A 16,794-nucleotide genomic window follows, 5' to 3' on the forward strand; every position below is an offset into this window, starting at 1 on the left:
TCTAACTCACACATACACTAGCATACATCTAAGCATACAACATTGCATCAATCATCCCAAAAAGACCTAATCATTCATCTATTGTGTCATACACTAACATTCATCTAGCATACATATCATATCAACCTAGCATTCATCTAGCATGGTATAACATAAACCCTAACATGTTACTATCATACACCTAGCATTCATCTAACACCATGTCATTATATCATATCCAAGGCATAACTATGTAAGCATTAAATCAAGGTAGAACATAGGCAGCGAACAAATCATGGTACTATCAAGAGATCATTGAAAACATTAAGAACAAAAAATGCTTATTCAAATCACCCTATCATGTTCATCAACCCTAAACAAGATTATATCACAAACAAATGCATGTACATATGAATGTATGACTTACCTCACTTACCTTGCAGCATCTTAGCACCTATGGCATCAATACATGAATATGTAAATGCGTGTTCATAGCATTGAAATAAAGTAACCAAAAATAACCCTAATTTAACATGTGAAAAGCAAGCAAACAAACAAACATGTGAAACAGAAGCTCAAAAGCTACGAATATATAAACAGGGGTCTAAAATAGAAGCATTACATGTGAAATAAGAAACAAATTCAGAGAAACTAGAGTTAGGGTTTCTGGGCAGGATCATGCACACGCATGAACAAGCCGCGTGCGTATAATCCAACCTACGCACACAGCCAGGATTATGCATATGTGGGGTTTAGCCCAAAAACCCTAACAATGCAAAAAACAGAGCAAGGCTTCAAAACGATAAATTTAACATCCTAACATGCTTTAAAACATAACAACTACATAAACCTAAACTACATAAACATATATAAACATAAAACAAGCAAAGAAACAACAAAGACAGAATTAAACTAAAGAAAAAAAAGAAAAAAAAAAAGCTTAGAACTAATACCTCAAAGCAAAAGCTCTTCAAGCTTGATTTTGACCATTTCCCTCAATCAAATCTATTCACAATCAACAAAAAGAGTGATTAGTAATCCTAAACTCAAATATCAAGGCCAGAAAATGCCTTAGTTGAAAGAAAATTGACTTGGGAATGTTTAGTGAAAAGCTCCCTCTTTGATTCACTATTTCTAGTGAATCTTAGCGTTTTTCCTTAGGATTTTGTGGGTTTTAAAAAGGTACCATATATGGCTAATTATATTGAGAAAATAGGGGTCTGGAACAACTTCTAGACGACGTGGGATTCATTCTAAATCTCAGCATTAATGCAAAAAACTTGCCTTTCATTATTATTATTATTATTTATTTATTTATTTATTTATTTTTAGATTCAATAGTTGAGAGAGGTAAATCTGAATCATTGACTCATTTTTGTTGAAAATACAGGGTGTGTATCAAACCCAATAACTTGACAAAACCAATCTTATTCGACGCCTCAAGTTGATTTTCGTGAATTGGTGGGTTGAATTAGGCTAAAATTTTATTTGGAGCCTTAGGGTTGGATGAGGTTTGAATTAATAGTTATTTCAACCCATATGTTCCACAATGTATATAAGTTTATTTTATTGCCCTTATTTTAATTAATTTTGGTATTTCAACAATTGTTTTTGATTAATTTGAAAATTTTGAATGAGTTTAACCCTATTATATGAATTATAATAATTTATTGAAAAAAGTGTTCAAATAATTGATGAAACTTTTTTTTAAAAGATGAAATACAATATGCATACATAACCCATTGATCGGGTTCTACAATTGGGATGAGTTGAGAATTTCTCAACCCAACAAGTGTAGGAAAAAAATAGTTTGTATCGCATACAAAATATACGCAACGGAAAATTAACGGATTTACTTCATTCCCAATTGATAACATGTATTATGTAAATTTCAGAATTTAAGAACAAGAGAGCGTACCTTGGTGCGGTGAAAGTCAAAACCAAAGATTAGAAGTACTTGGGAACACTTTTAATCTTCAATCCAATTCCACTTATATCCAAGAAGTGTGTTCTCTCAATCAGTTTATACGTATGGGTTCAAGGGAGAATAAGAGAGTGACTTACACTCACATACACATCATTTTCATATATAACCAAATTTTGTATGTTTCTCTCCTTATATATAATTGATTATCTAATTGGGCTAGCCTTTTGGCTATTCGAATCGAGCTTTCGTATGTGGCTTGGAGTGGGACCAAAAGGGACAAATAAGACACTAGCTCCAATGAGTTTTGGGCCTTTCTATCAACTCTTGACAAACCCAAAATTACCTTTAATTATATTTAATACTACTATATAAATATAATTGCAATATAGGCCTTATTAATAAATTATATCCCAAAACTTTTTTTTTAAGGAAAACGTAACGCATTTTATTAAGAAAACCCAGCAATATCAGCTAGAACAATAGGAAAAATAGGTGGTGGAACGTTCTCTATCCACACAACAAAATTAGAAATACATAAAGCATATCGAACTAACTTATGAGCAACCTTATTGTCTTCTCTTTGTACATGAGAGTAATGCAATTGATTAAAAAACCTAGCTTGAAGTCTAATATCCTCCATCAACAAACCATTCGAAGACAAGAGAGTAGTGTCATAGCAAAGGGCATTTACCAAGACCAGTGAATCAGACTCCAGAACAACATGATTAAATCCCAGGTCCATGGCGAATTGAAGAGTTGTAGCTGCTGCCATTGCTTCGATCTCTAATGGGATATAGGCCTGTGGTAATTGTTTGGAAAGTGAACCTAAAACTAAACCATGACTGTCCCTTATTACCACACCAATACCTGATTTTTTCTTGTCGGTAAACAGCTCCATCGCAATTTATTTTCACCACTCCCTGCGCTGGTTGTTGCCATTGAGAATGTGTCATTGGGGGAGTTGTACACATAGTTGGTGTGGGAGATTGAACCGCCTTGAACTCAACAAGGTACTCTTTTGCAAGTGAGGCAATTGAGTGGGAGCTGTTGCTGGGTTTGTTTAAGAGGATCTAGTTCCTTTGAGTCCACACCGACCATGTTGTGATTGAGAATAACTCCAGGTGATGCTGCGTTGAGATGAGCCAAGATAGAAGCTCCTTGAAATCACTGAAGTTGCTTGTTTGTTGATGACTCCAAAGTGAAACATCTTCCCACACCGCGTCCAGTTCGGTGCAGGACCATAGAGCGTGGATTGCCGATTCAGGTACAAGCTTGCACTGGTCACAAACTACATTGTTGAATATGGTTCGACATTGCAAGTTGTCTTTTGTTGGCAGAGAGCACCAACAAAAGAGAACCAATCCCCTACCATGTCCTGCACCACCCATTTATGATCAAAATTGATGTTTCTTTGTACTGTGTCTAGCTTACTTCATCTACCAGTGTCTCGGCTATAAACATGACAGATGGATCTTTTATCCGGATTATATCTCCAAGCTCTTTCCCTGTATACAAGTTCCCAAGCCCACGACAATTCCATACTAAGTAATTCATTGAACTGGCGGGGTTGAATATTAGCCTCCACCAATTCAATAGTTTCTTCCTCCTCACTCTAGGAAACCTGTTGATGTTTATTATACATTCAACCCCTTCATTAAAATATTCGTAGTAATACAAAGTCATGAATGTTGACTGCCACTTTGAAGATTACTACATCTTAATCATTAAGTATCCGGTTTAATCCTTTAAGTTATTCATCATATATTTATGAAATCCAACTTCATAAATATATACTTTAGTAAGTTATTACTAAAGTGATTAGGCTTAACACTCTGAATAACCAAATTCATAAACTAATATTAAGGGAATATTTTATATCTCCATTAAGAGATTATGAATTCCATCTTGAGAATATATGTTCCTTCAACGTTAAATGTGGCTGTCCAACATGCTGGGGTTTTGATCGTGACTTTAGATCTCACTCATGATATATTAAAACAACATATACTTCATGATTAAATTCATTATTCTCTTAGGATTGAAAGTTCATGTAAATAGAAGCCGTGAGATTTATTATTCATTTGATAGTTGTTAGCAGAATAATAAATCTCACAGCAGTCCAGTTCAATATGTTTTAACACTTAAAACATATCAACTAGAAGTCTCCACTTTCATAATCAAGACAAATTATCTTAGTTGATATGTTATAGTCTTCGCTGATGAAATGCCCAATTTCATCACCAAACGAACTAAAATTCTGAGTTTACAAAGAACTTGTAATTTATATCTTCTGTGACTAAATCACATATTATGCATTTCATAGACTATATGATAATGTTCAAATATTCATGTTACCATTATTTTAGATAATAATAAAACAACTTTATTAATCATAGCATAATATCATACATAATGTCATGCATAGCATCATATAATAGGATTTAAAGGATACATATCCTAACAACAAGGTCATGTTGGTTTGAAAAAACTTTTTAATCCAACTCGACCCAACCCATACAAACCCTTATAAGGACGTTTCTATTGAGCTTGTTCAGCTATAAGACTCTTGACGAGTCTACTGGGAGTTTATCTTTCCTTGTTTAGGGGAAAGTAGAATGCTCCATGAAGATCTTTCGCATAAAAATAAATAAATAAAGATTTTTACATGTTGTACATTCACCTTATCATTTCTTATTTCTTGTAGAAATTTTTATTTGAAAGATAATCGCAAAATTGCAAAGGTGTCATATCTTTACATATTTGTCTGGCACAAATTTGCGATTAAGATATATCGAAAAGATTAACGTAGAGCCCTCCCTCCCTTCAGCTTTCCATAGTAAAAGTCCAAGCAGGTGGATACGTCATACGCACAACAAATTACTAATAGAGTTAATTCTAGATAGAAGTCACTCATCAACCTAATAAAATAGAGGACTACACATACATTTGTACCTACAATACCAAATATCAAGTCCCCTGCTCTCCCACAGGATTATGGTTCTTTGAAATAGATATGAGATCATACTTTAGGTATTTAACTCAATTATCTTCCAAAATTATCACCAGGTCAGTTCTTTCAAGTTCGAACGAGCAAAAAAGGTGGAACACATTTTCTTCAAGAGGTGTAAGGAAAATTTGTATAGCGTAACTGAGTAAAAAGTTTAATGCATCTAGTAAACATAGCACAAGGTGTCCGCTTCCTCGTTAAAAAGAAAGGCAAATGGGTGATTGGATATACAAATGGCCAAATGGTTTTGATATGCTCACAAAATGTATAACTGCCAAATCAAATCTTCCTTTCTCTCCTGAAAGCATTTTGCAAATCAATCTTACCCGTGAAACAAGATGGTTACCAGTTCTATGCCATAGCATTAACCATTCAAACAAGATGATCAACAGTCAAGAAATAACTCCCCACAATCACGAATGATGCAAATCCACAGCGAGCCATCCGCAACCAAATTCCACGGAACAAGAGATTCCTATCTGAAGGATGAATCCCTGTAACTCTCTCAAACCTATTCCCAGGTCTTCTCCATCCAAGAAGGTTCCTTTCCATAGAGACATACTAAAACCAGAAAACCCGTAATCATATTATTACTCATAGCAATAGCTAATTATATATATATATATATATATATATATATATATATATATATGTATTTTTTAAGTACGAATAATAGCTAGTTATATGCTCTCATTTAACTTCAAAAACAAGGGAAAATGCATGTCTTAGAGAAAGATATTATTGGTGCAACCTGAAAATATGTACAGTCATGGTCAACAAAACACAATCCTCCAAACTGCCATAACCTAGGCTTCAATGCAATTTGAAATCTATATATCCAAAACAATGATAGTAACATCAGCTGGATCAAAACATTTTTTGTTATTGTTTATGGACTAGAATACATTTCTTCTATATTTGGTAAGAGAGGGTGGAAAGAACGAGGGGTGGGGATGGAGAGAGGAGAGAAGGTGAAAGATGGCAAAGTGATGGGAGTACTCTCCCTTATGTTGCTTGGAAAGAGAAAAAAAAAAAAGATTTTTTCTTTTGGTCTGAGGAGAAGGGAAAAATGATCAAGAAAATAAAGATATGCCATTATGCCAAAGTTTAAAGGGTTTATCATGAGAATAAAATTGAAATTTCAAAATTTTTCTTAAGAGCCCACCTTTCTGTTATCTAATCCACCCACACTGGGATTGATTGATTTTGTTGGGGCGTATGGGTTTGGCCCCCTGTGCAAGCATAAACAAACACATGCACACACAAGGATGAGGATAGATGACATTTCTGATTAAACTAATTTCTCAGCACAAAAAGCACACATTGAGCATCATATTGAATACGAATACCAGTATTATGTGGTATACAATAAAGGAAAGGAAGTCACATGGCAACAAATGAAACAGACACCATTTTCTCAGTATCAAGTGGTAGGTAAATATAATCAGGATGTTTGTAGTATAATCAAGGAACTATAGAAACTGTTTCTATAGTAAGTAACATACCTTGGGCAGTACAATGCATTGTGTTCGGGTTTTTGCAGTGTCAAAACAATGAGAAGCTGCAGCAGCTACAGAACCAGAAAACCCAGCTGCAAGACTAACAGCTAAAGGAGACAGTGGGCCAATTTCTTCATCTGACCTAAGTGAGAGTAATTTCACTTCAGGAAAAAAGGAAACATGACTTGACAAAAATTTCAGATATGGATGCTACGAAATGAGGGTTAGACATCTTATGTAAATAATCAGATGATTCCTGAAATCTTATCAGGGAAGAAAATTGAGAAGTTACTTTAACCCAATGGTGCAATAGATTCAAAATAAAGTCTAGGTGGTGGTTTGCTCAAGTTGTCACCAACTAGCAAATTACTTGGATGCTGGTCAAATGGTCAGATGAGAACATCAAGGATCATCTCGACAACTCAAAAGGAACCGATATGACCAAATATAAATGAGTTGGCCTGGTAATCACGCTAAATCAATAAATTTTGGAAAACCACAACCCAAAATTTAAATTCAAGAGTTAATCATAAGTCTCTAACAATGCATAGACACATGCACCTCATGTCCATACTAAGATTCCACAGTAAAAGAAATGTTTCAAACAGATTACCACAAACACAAGCATAAACAGCACATGTACATTCTCAAGTTACAGTTTACAACCCCTGAATTAATGTTGGAATCTTTACTGATGGGTAGGGAAAATTCTTTGTACTTTATAAATCATAGCAGACACCCTAAGAAAACCTAGTAAGGGAAACAAGAATGAATAAGCAAGGGAAATAAAAATCTAAATGTAACAGACCAAGTATAACAAACAAGAAACAGAAAACATTAACAAATAAAAGATCAAAAAAATAATATTGAGACTAACACATAACACATCAGCAAGCTAGCATAAGATACATATTTAAAGAAAGCAAAAGGCATTTTTAATTATTTGCCTAAATCTACATGCATACACACACACACATTAATTGCCCAACCCTTAGGCTTCAATAAAGCTAACATCAGTTGCATGCAGGAGAAATGTGTATCCAGTTAAGTGAAACATGCCACCAGCTTCCAACCAGACAAGGCCAGAAGATGGCATGTAATGCTTCAATTCAGATCACTAAGTGTTTTACAATAATACATTAATTGGAGAGTTCAAAAAATATGTTTCTCAAATCCTTACAGTATATATACTTATGAAAAATATTTTCATATGGTATAAAAACTAATCTATAAAATGTGCACATACAGACAGGTTGTAATCCATGTCTGCATGTGATCCATTTACAGCAAGTCCAGACAAGAACAGATACTTGGAGACTAACTTCAACATGGTGATGTAAATGGAATTCAATCTCTACATCATACAAGGGGTTAAAAGATGCTCAGCTAAGTGGACTGTTCAGAATCATTTCCATTTTCTTTTCTTTTTTCTCTTAAATCAAACTATTTGTTCACCAATCAAATATTAAAAGCAATGACAAGATACCAAAGATGAGTAGCTCTCATAAGAAAGAGCCAGAAGTGAACATATAAAAGGGAGTGCCCTGGAATTAAATCTCAAGACACAGATTACTAAGGGATGAATTTTAAACCTGGGCAAAGGATCCATCCCAACTGCTTTCCAGTCAAGCATTGCTCGGTGAAGAAATTGCCAGCTAGAAAAGAATATGCCACTGAAAACGGAATCTCGAACAACTCCTGACCGAATACCTCTCCATAATGCACTCCATCCTTCCAAAGAGATGACATCCAATGGTCTCCTAACATCACAGACAGATGGTGGCCTCCCAGACCCAGTAATCATCCATGGGTACTCCTGTAAAGCACCCATCATATTGGGATGTTTGGTTGCTAGGGTGGACAAAAGGCTTACAGATTGGTTCAGTGCCCTCTTGTCGGGAGAGAATCCATGTAGTAATCTTGCAATCAAAGGTGAACCAGTTCCCTTTTCTGTAACAGAGGTTGAGGTTGGAATGCGAGAAGCAGATTTAACCTGTTCACGAAGTTTAAAAAGTTCAAATGGAGAGCTTATGAGTGATTCTGCAGCACCAGCTACAATGCCTGCCATAAGGGCCTCAGAGACATAGACAAAATTGTCTTCTCGACCATCTGCCAAGAAAAAAACTTTTTGTCAGAGTTAGCAAAAATAATTTCAGCAATATATTATTTATAAAATCCACATGCATGCCCCAAATTTGGAGAACTATTCATAATTAGAAGATAGTATTATGCATATATAGAAGGATAAGTTTAAAGCAACATATTATTTAACTAAAATAGGGGAGAATACAATTTGGTTCATGATTTACCGTGAGATTTGATGAGGATAATTTTTAAGGATTTTAACAGGTTGTTCTCTTTTAAGGTTGTGTTTGATTTAAGATTTTCTCTTAAACCAAAAATAAAATAGAAACATACAGGATACACCATTTACAAAAGATTATGGACTCAAAGCCAGACACACTTAATTAAGTGCCACTTTTACAAGAAGATCAAACTGATGATTGGGAGGCTTTCACTGACCCTATATGAAGGATTTATAAGTAAGCAGGTTATAAAGCCTACGGTACAGCATTGAACACATATTGACAATTCAAGGATTTTGAAGAGCGTGACATGGAATCAGTTTATTTGAGGTAAAGGTTCCCCAAACAAACTTATCCCAATATCAAGTGAAGGAAGTTTAAAATTATCCTACAAAACATTTTGAGTTCCGTTCTTGCCAAATGCACCATAAGACACAATGTGGTACAGCCCTCCACAAATTTATGCTTCGATGTCTGCTGAAAGGACCTTGCCAAATTAAAATCAGTAACACTTTGTGGCATAACCCATAGAAGACCAAACAGAGCCCACACCATAGACAATAACTCAGAAGCAATGGGACAATGAAGAAGAAGATGATTCACTGATTCTCCACTCTTTTTACATGTATAGCACCAATCTACAACTGCGACACCCTTATACCTTAAGTTCTCAAGAGTCAAAATTTTACCTAAGGTGACAGTCCATGAGAAGAAAGCAACCCTAGGAGGGATTATTGAATGCCACACAAGTTTCGAAGGGAAAAGAGTGTCAGGAATCGAGAAAAGGGAGAAGTAGTACTCACGCACTTTAAAACCCTCATTCCTTGCCAGTTTCCAACAAAGTTTGTCATGTCCCTCACCATTAAGAGGCACAGAATAAATTAGATCCAAAAAAGTAGTTAAATGTTCCAATTCCAAATCTTGTACAGCCCTAGAAAATTGAAGATCCCAATGAAGCCTCTAATTAGGAAAACACATAGCATCCACAATAAAGGACTCCTTATTACAACTAATGCTATAGAGTTCCGAAAAGGCCTCCTGATGAGTACAATCCCCACACCACACATGATACCAAACTTTAATTCTATTACCAACACCAACCTCAAATTGAATGGATTTAGAAAAAGCTAACCAGCTTTGTCTTATGGTTCTCCAAAGGCTAACACCATGAGGATCCAAAACTCCTTTTGTACACTAGCCACGCCAATCCGAAACTCCTTTTTTATTATATTGTTTCTTATTTGTTGTAAACTTAGAAGCTCTACTTAAAGGCTCCAGAAAGACATTGAGGGACATGTTGAATTTGATAAATAAAGTTGTATTGGAATATTCTCCATAAGCTTGGGGGTGATTCCAAGTTAACTCCAGGTGGTGATGCCCATTGGGTTCAGGTAGTAGATTCTAGATTTTTAAGAAGAATCATGGTGAACTTGCTTAATAACTGAATCTGCTAGTTGCCAATCCTAACCAGAGGTACGCCTAGGGTCTTGCAGATGGATTAAGTCATATCTTCATACTGCGTCACTCAATACAGAAGTTTGATAATGCTGACAACAAGGAGATGGTTTTATTTTAAATTGGTTTATTTGAGGAGCACTTTGGTATTCTGTAATCATCCATTGAGTCTTATTTTGCGTTTTATCTTATTTTGGGTTTAGAGTCTTATCCATTGAGTCATATGGTTGACAGGTGCTTTCCAAACCAGTTTCTCCAAGCAAAGAGGAGAGAGCAAACTGTCTTTGCATTACCCATTGAATCCCGAATACCTCGAAAATTGCACTCCATAATGCATAAAAAACTTGCAGTGGAGTAGAAAATGATCCACAAATTCCCCATCACAATAACATAAACAACAATTATTAACCAAGGACGGACCTCTCTTAACTAGATTATCAATGGTGAATATTCCATCCCTAGTTGCTGTCTATAAAAAGAAAGGCACTTTTAGGCACATTTGCAAACCAAATACACTCCCAAGGAAAAATCTCAGTGAGAGGACCAGACAACAACTTATAGTAATAGTGCACATCAAACAACCCCATCTTAGTCAACTTCGAAGTCAAATTATCATCCCCTCACCTCTCGGCATAGAAGAATAAAGAAAATGAAAGAAAAAAAATTTCTTGCTCCCAATCCTGAGGAGCTCGGCGGAATTGAAAATTCCAGCTCTTACTTCCCCCTTCTAAAGTAGATACAATAAGATCAGGAATTCAAGCTTCTTTAGACAAAGAACAAGCAAACAGATCAGGAAAAAGCTCCTTTAAAGGAGCAATCCCACACTAAGGATCATGCTAGAAACTAATACGATAACCCTCCCCCACATTATACACATATCTAACCAAAGAATTTATCTGCTCCTTCTCTAATGCTCTTCCACATCCCACACTCATGAGTACCTCTTACAAGTTACAATTCTAGTTCATTAGCCTCCTCTAGCCTCACCATACTTGGTTGCTACAACCTGATGCCATAACCTATTACTTTCCTTCCCAAAACGCCATAACCACTTACCAAGCAAAGCTTGGTTAAACAAACCAGCCCTCTAGATCCCCACACCACCTTCCGCCAATGGCAAACAAACCTTCTCCCAAGCAACCAAAGGATATTTAAAAACATCCTCCGAGGCACCGCTGTAAACAGGGATAAAAAATAGGTGGGACAAATAGAGAGAGTACTTTTTAATAAAGTAAGCCTGCCACCTTAGATAGATATAGGCGTTTCCAACCAAAGAGTGCCTCTCCATCTTTTCTATAATAGGGTTCCATATTGATGAATCCTTATAATGGGCTCCAAGTGGCATGCCCAAATAAGTCATGGGCAAGCTACCCACCTTGCAGCATAAAGCACAGGCCAAGACATTCAAATTCCCAACCTCACCCACCAGCACAATCTCACTTTTACCAACATTGACTCTCATTAGGTACATGCTTAACTTATCAATAGAAAAAAGTTAAACAACAACAACAATGTCGACAATATTGATGACAACAAAGTCTTAATTCCACCCTGCAACTTGGAGGTCAACAATGGATCATCGACAAACTAATTGAGATGGACCACAATATAAAATAAAAAAGAGGGCTCCAATTTTTTCTCTGTTACAGCCTCAAATTGTTTTGAATTCATTTTTCTAAATATGTGTGTGTGTGTGGGGTGGGGTGGGGGTAATCTCATGCTCATGCTCTGCACTGGTTAATTGAAATTCATATGTAAAAATAAAGAATATATTTCACAAAATATCATTCAAATTGATCAATAACATAGTTAATGAAAATAAAAGAAAAAATAAAATTACACAACTACTACCAATCGTGTAAGACTGTTTTTTTTTTTTTTTTACTTATTCCATGGTAGATCATTAAAAGAATTAGTATAAATAATGAAATTTCAAATATTTTTTTAGGTGAAATAATTTTAAACAAAATACTCCCACCTCTTTGGGATGTCCCAAAATAGTCTTATTTGTTTGAAAAGTCAATTAACACAATATTGATGATTTTTCTAACTTACACTCTACTTTATTTAAAAAGAAAATAACTGCTTCTAGAGATAGATTAGTGCATTGATATGGTTTTCATGCTTATTTCCAATTATGATATGGAGACAGACATGCCACATGCATATGACAAACACTAAGTAGGCACTAATTGATCAACCAACCTACACATATAAGACAAATTTAAATACACCATATACATAAAGAAAACTCAAGTGGTACCTTTATAAAAAGCTGTCAATATTTCATAGATCCCAAAGCGAGCTCCCAAACCTAAAATTCTCCCCGAAGCCAACCACCCAAAACCACTATACAAACCTATAATGTTCACGACAAGCAAAACTTCACTTAGTATATAAGAGTTATAAAGAAAAGTGGAAAGAATACATAACTTAATTTTAATAATAGAAAAAGAATGCATGAAGAGAAAGGAGTAAGGAGAAAGGAAGGTATATTTTAAAACAGCGATTCTTGATAAATTACCACTAGCCCCAAAAGTTTAAGAACATAAGAAAAGGCGACTTTAATCTCTTAAACATTATTCTAATGCTCTCTCTTAATAAGTGGGGTCCAAGTAACACATGAAATTTTTAATTGAGGAGTCCTTGCTTTGATACCATAATAAACTATCACTAGTCCCAAAAACTTAAGCTTATAAAATAAGATGAATTTAATCAGTTAACTATTATTCTAAGAAACTTCATAATTATAAGTATTGTACTGCTCTTGCACTTTCATCATGTCTCATTCAAGTGTTCCCCTAGTTTCTCATTGAATCTCTATTCTCATTAAAACTATTACAGCATCTATGGGATTAATCCACTGCCATGAAAATCTAATCAAATTCAAAAACTACAGAACCTGTCCTTAGTGCAATACTACAAATAGGAAACATTACATCATTTTTTAGAATGGTTCACAGAATCACATGTTAAGCTTTACTTGTTCATCAAATTCTCACATTGTGGTTTGAAACAATAATTTTCAAGATCCAACAAATCCTCCTCAATATCCAACAATAATTTTTAAGATGCACTTGTCAACCAATTGAAAATGGATCTCTCTCTCCCTCTCCACCACCCATACATGCATGCAAATTTATCAGGAGGGAAAATAAATTTCTCATCAAACAAAGGCAAAAAAAGTTTTTCTTTTTACTTTTAATAAGTAACTTTTATTTTATGCTCCTTCAAATTTCAAAAGACCCCAATTTTAAAATTCTATACCAGAAGTCATATTACAAACACCAAAAATAATAATGAAACTGAAATTTTCAAACAATTCACAAAGAGCATCCTGATATGTACAACACCATATCCCATTAAAAAGAGTTAATACAAAAATTAAAAGAGTCACCTGAATTTCCAGATAAAGATCGAACTCTATCTAAAACCTGAGCAGGAGTCAATTGTTTACCGGGACCCGAACCAACCTGTTCATGAAATAGAGAGACGAGGACTGGGCTAGAAGCAGAACTTAAGAATGAAATATTATAAAACTTATATGAAATGAACATGGAGGAAAAGACAGAGAACCTGGACAAGGACTTTGATAGTGTCAAGAGGGTAAGTGAGAGCAGTGCCTAATGTAACCGAAGATGCCGCAGCGATGGCATGGGTTGCAAACATTTTGTTCTTCAACAAATCTTCCATCTAATGAAACATTAACAAAAACATCTCCCATCAAAGACAGGCATTGCTTTAAAGGTATGAATTGTGGGCCCAGAAGTGCATCTATAACAGGCTACATAAGATAAAAATAGTATGACACTATGACAGGACAAGATGTAAATTATGTCTCTTGGGCATTTCATCAAACAACTTGCTAGCATCTTCAAGTGCAGGATAATAAAAGAGACAAAGTTTTATGAGGGAGACAAAGAAATGTAATGACAAAGAACTTTTGGTGAGAGAGAGATATAGAGAGAGAGAGAGAGGATACTTCGTACCTTCATGGATTGAATAAAGAAGAAACGTTATAAGGAACAAGCGTGCAGGCTACGAGTGAAGAGAGTCCAAATGCTACAGGACTTCTCAGTAGTTAAGCACTACTCTCTCTCTCTCTCACTCTTTAATAACTTTTTTTTTTAAGGAATGCCAGCCCAATTTATCTATTTGATTAAATTGTAAAGTATATCCTTGAAATTTGAGGTTATTTACGGCCTGTTTAATATATGTATTTAAATAATATTTTTCAGTTTTTTTGAAAATAAGTGTAAACATGTATTAAAAGACATGTAACAAACATGCTCTTAGATTTTATATTGCAAAATTTGAGAATTTTGATTTTACATTATGAAAGTTTTGTTCCGGTAGCAAAAATACTCCTCTCGATTAGTTTTGGCGGTTAAATGACACTTTGGCAAGCTGACGTGTTTGTTTATTTTTGCCAAATAACTATGTCAAAACGGCGCCGTTTCGCCCAAGAAAAAACACGACACAATGCAATCAAACTTATGGCAATACCCCTCGATTAGTTAATTTGGTTCCGTTAGCAAAAATACTCCTCTCGATTAGTTTTGGCGGTTAAATGACACTTTGGCAAGCTGACGTGTTTGTTTATTTTTGCCAAATAACTATGTCAAAACGGCGCCGTTTCGCCCAAGAAAAAACACGACACAATGCAATCAAACTTATGGCAATACCCCTCGATTAGTTAATTTGGTTCCGTTAGCAAAAATACTCCTCTCGATTAGTTTTGGCGGTTAAATGACACTTTGGCAAGCTGACGTGTTTGTTTATTTTTGCCAAATAACTATGTCAAAACGGTGCCGTTTCGCCCAAGAAAAAACACGACACAATGCAATCAAACTTATGGCACCGTACGTTTCACGTCACAATTGACAATTTCCAAACTCAACCACAGCAAAACAAACCCAAAACCCCAGATTGTAAACATTACATGAATGCACAGTTGAGTTGAGTTGAGGTTATAAACCCCAATTCTTAAAAAGAGAACTGACCGTCGGCGACACCACCGCCTTGGATCTGATCTGGTCGAGCTGATGGTTTCACGTTCACGATAAGCCGCTGATGGGTTTTGGGTTCACGATGAGTAGAAGAGAAAATCTGTGGGGTTTGGGGTTTGTTTGCTGTGGTTGAGTTTGATTGTATTTTGTGTTTCTTCTTCTTATTAGGCAAAATGGCGCCATTTTGAAGCTGCCAACATTTCTCTTTCGCTTCAAGTGAAACGAGCTTCATTTTGTATATCTGATTTGGCAAAAAAAAAAAAAAAAAAAGACAGGTCAGCATGCCAAAGTGTCATCTAATAGCCAAAATTTACTGAGAATGGAATTCATATTTTAGGGTATAAAATTAAAATTCTCAATTTTTAAGATGTAAAATTTAAGTTATCTCAACCTTAAGAGTATGTACTTTGTAATTTATCCTATTTATTTTTATTTGGTTTAAAAAAAAAATTATTTATTTTTTTGATGAGAATTTTTTTTTTTGAAAAAGAAGCTATAAATTTTATTGAGAAACAGATGCCTACTAGTACATTTTAATAATAAATAAATAGGAAATTTTCAATTTAATCCCTATAGTTTGAGGGTAGTTCAAAGTAACTTTATAGTTTTTGAAAGTACCATATTAAACACTATTTTGCGTGTGTGAATATTTCAATACCTACTATGGGAAGAGGATTTGAACTGTGGATGTTCCCGTTAAAAATGAAAACACTAAGAGGTGTTAGTTGGCCACATAAGTTTTTAAAAGCTAACAAATGAAACATTGAAGTTAAAATTAGTTTAACACCATTATGGTGGTGGTTTTTATTATTATTATTATTATTTTTTTATTTTTTTATTTTTTTTTGAAATTGTTAGAAATACACACATTTATGTTGCTTCTGCAACTCAAATCTATGCCCTCCCCTTTTTGCCCAAGTATTTGCTTAGGGAGATACCAACTTGTCCAAATGGTGCAAATGTTGACTATTAACTAAAAATCCACTTCTTCTTCTTTTTTTGTCCATTTCCATAAAAGACATATTAAAATTGAGAATTTCTTATCTCTCAATTTTTTTTTTCATTCCTTTCTTAATTTTTACAAGAGTAAGTATAAGCTTACATTGTACTATCAATGTAAACCTTACATTATAGAGTAAAAATGTGTACAATGTTGTACGCATACCTTTTGCAAATGTGTACAAAATTGTACACATTTGTTTAGTCTACAATGTAAATCTTACATTATTAGTACAATGTAAACTAAACAAATTTCTTGAGATAATTGCAATTAACTCACCTGTGGTTTAGCTGGTTTTAACTGAGTCTACTCGTGATTTAAAAAGTGTCACTTTACCCACCTAAGGTTCCCTTTGTTTGACATCTGTAACTCACCTCACTATATTCTGTTAGACAAATAGGGGTAAAAATGTCTTTTCAATAATATTTTTTTGTCTCTCTCCTTCATCTCCTCCTTTGAATCCAGAACTCTAGAAGAAGAAAAAAAAACCACTTATACTAAAAATCTCAAGATCAAATTTTCACAAACCCATATATTACTACTAAGGTATCATCATATTCGTCCTAGTGTCATAGAGATGAACGAGGAATGAGGACTAAGCTCTCCAACAAC

The 16,794-nt window shown here is 34.7% G+C and overlaps 2 protein-coding genes across 3 annotated transcripts; both read right to left on the minus strand.

Annotated features, from left to right (window-relative positions):
* Window positions 1-2,354: 2,354 nt before the first annotated feature.
* LOC142616414 (uncharacterized) lies at window positions 2,355-2,804 on the minus strand. The gene has a single exon (XM_075789274.1). It carries the CDS (start codon window positions 2,802-2,804, stop codon window positions 2,355-2,357), a length of 450 nt encoding a protein of 149 aa, XP_075645389.1.
* A 1,770-nt stretch (window positions 2,805-4,574) lies between these two features.
* On the minus strand, window positions 4,575-15,219 carry LOC142614819 (uncharacterized). 2 transcript variants are annotated; one of them, XM_075787455.1, is made up of 7 exons: window positions 15,177-15,219; window positions 13,750-13,866; window positions 13,571-13,646; window positions 12,437-12,532; window positions 8,005-8,521; window positions 6,419-6,554; window positions 4,575-5,474 (listed from the first exon to the last, which is right to left on the minus strand). In XM_075787455.1, the coding sequence occupies exons 2-7, from the start codon at window positions 13,864-13,866 to the stop codon at window positions 5,286-5,288; spliced, it is 1,131 nt and encodes a 376-aa protein (XP_075643570.1). In that variant the 5' UTR covers window positions 15,177-15,219; the 3' UTR covers window positions 4,575-5,285. The 2 variants fall into 2 exon arrangements, with proteins under 2 accessions (XP_075643570.1, XP_075643569.1); XM_075787454.1 differs by lacking the exon at window positions 15,177-15,219 and adding an exon at window positions 14,163-14,308.
* Window positions 15,220-16,794: the final 1,575 nt, after the last annotated feature.

This window comes from Castanea sativa, chromosome 11 (genome assembly GCF_040712315.1).
Source record: "Castanea sativa cultivar Marrone di Chiusa Pesio chromosome 11, ASM4071231v1".
NCBI lineage: Eukaryota > Viridiplantae > Streptophyta > Magnoliopsida > Fagales > Fagaceae > Castanea > Castanea sativa.

What these genes read in the sequence shown, in the direction of transcription:
- LOC142616414 (XM_075789274.1), bottom strand. Translation starts at nt 2,804, where the DNA reads ATGGAGCTGTTTACCGACAAGAAAAAATCAGGTATTGGTGTGGTAATA.
- LOC142614819 (XM_075787454.1), bottom strand. An exon ending in CTATCAAAGTCCTTGTCCAG is followed by an intron (nt 13,647 to 13,749) that starts GTTCTCTGTCTT and finishes TTTCATGAACAG; the next exon opens with GTTGGTTCGGGTCCCGGTAA. An exon ending in GGGATGGATCCTTTGCCCAG is followed by an intron (nt 6,555 to 8,004) that starts GTTTAAAATTCA and finishes ACTCTCACTTAG; the next exon opens with GTCAGATGAAGAAATTGGCC.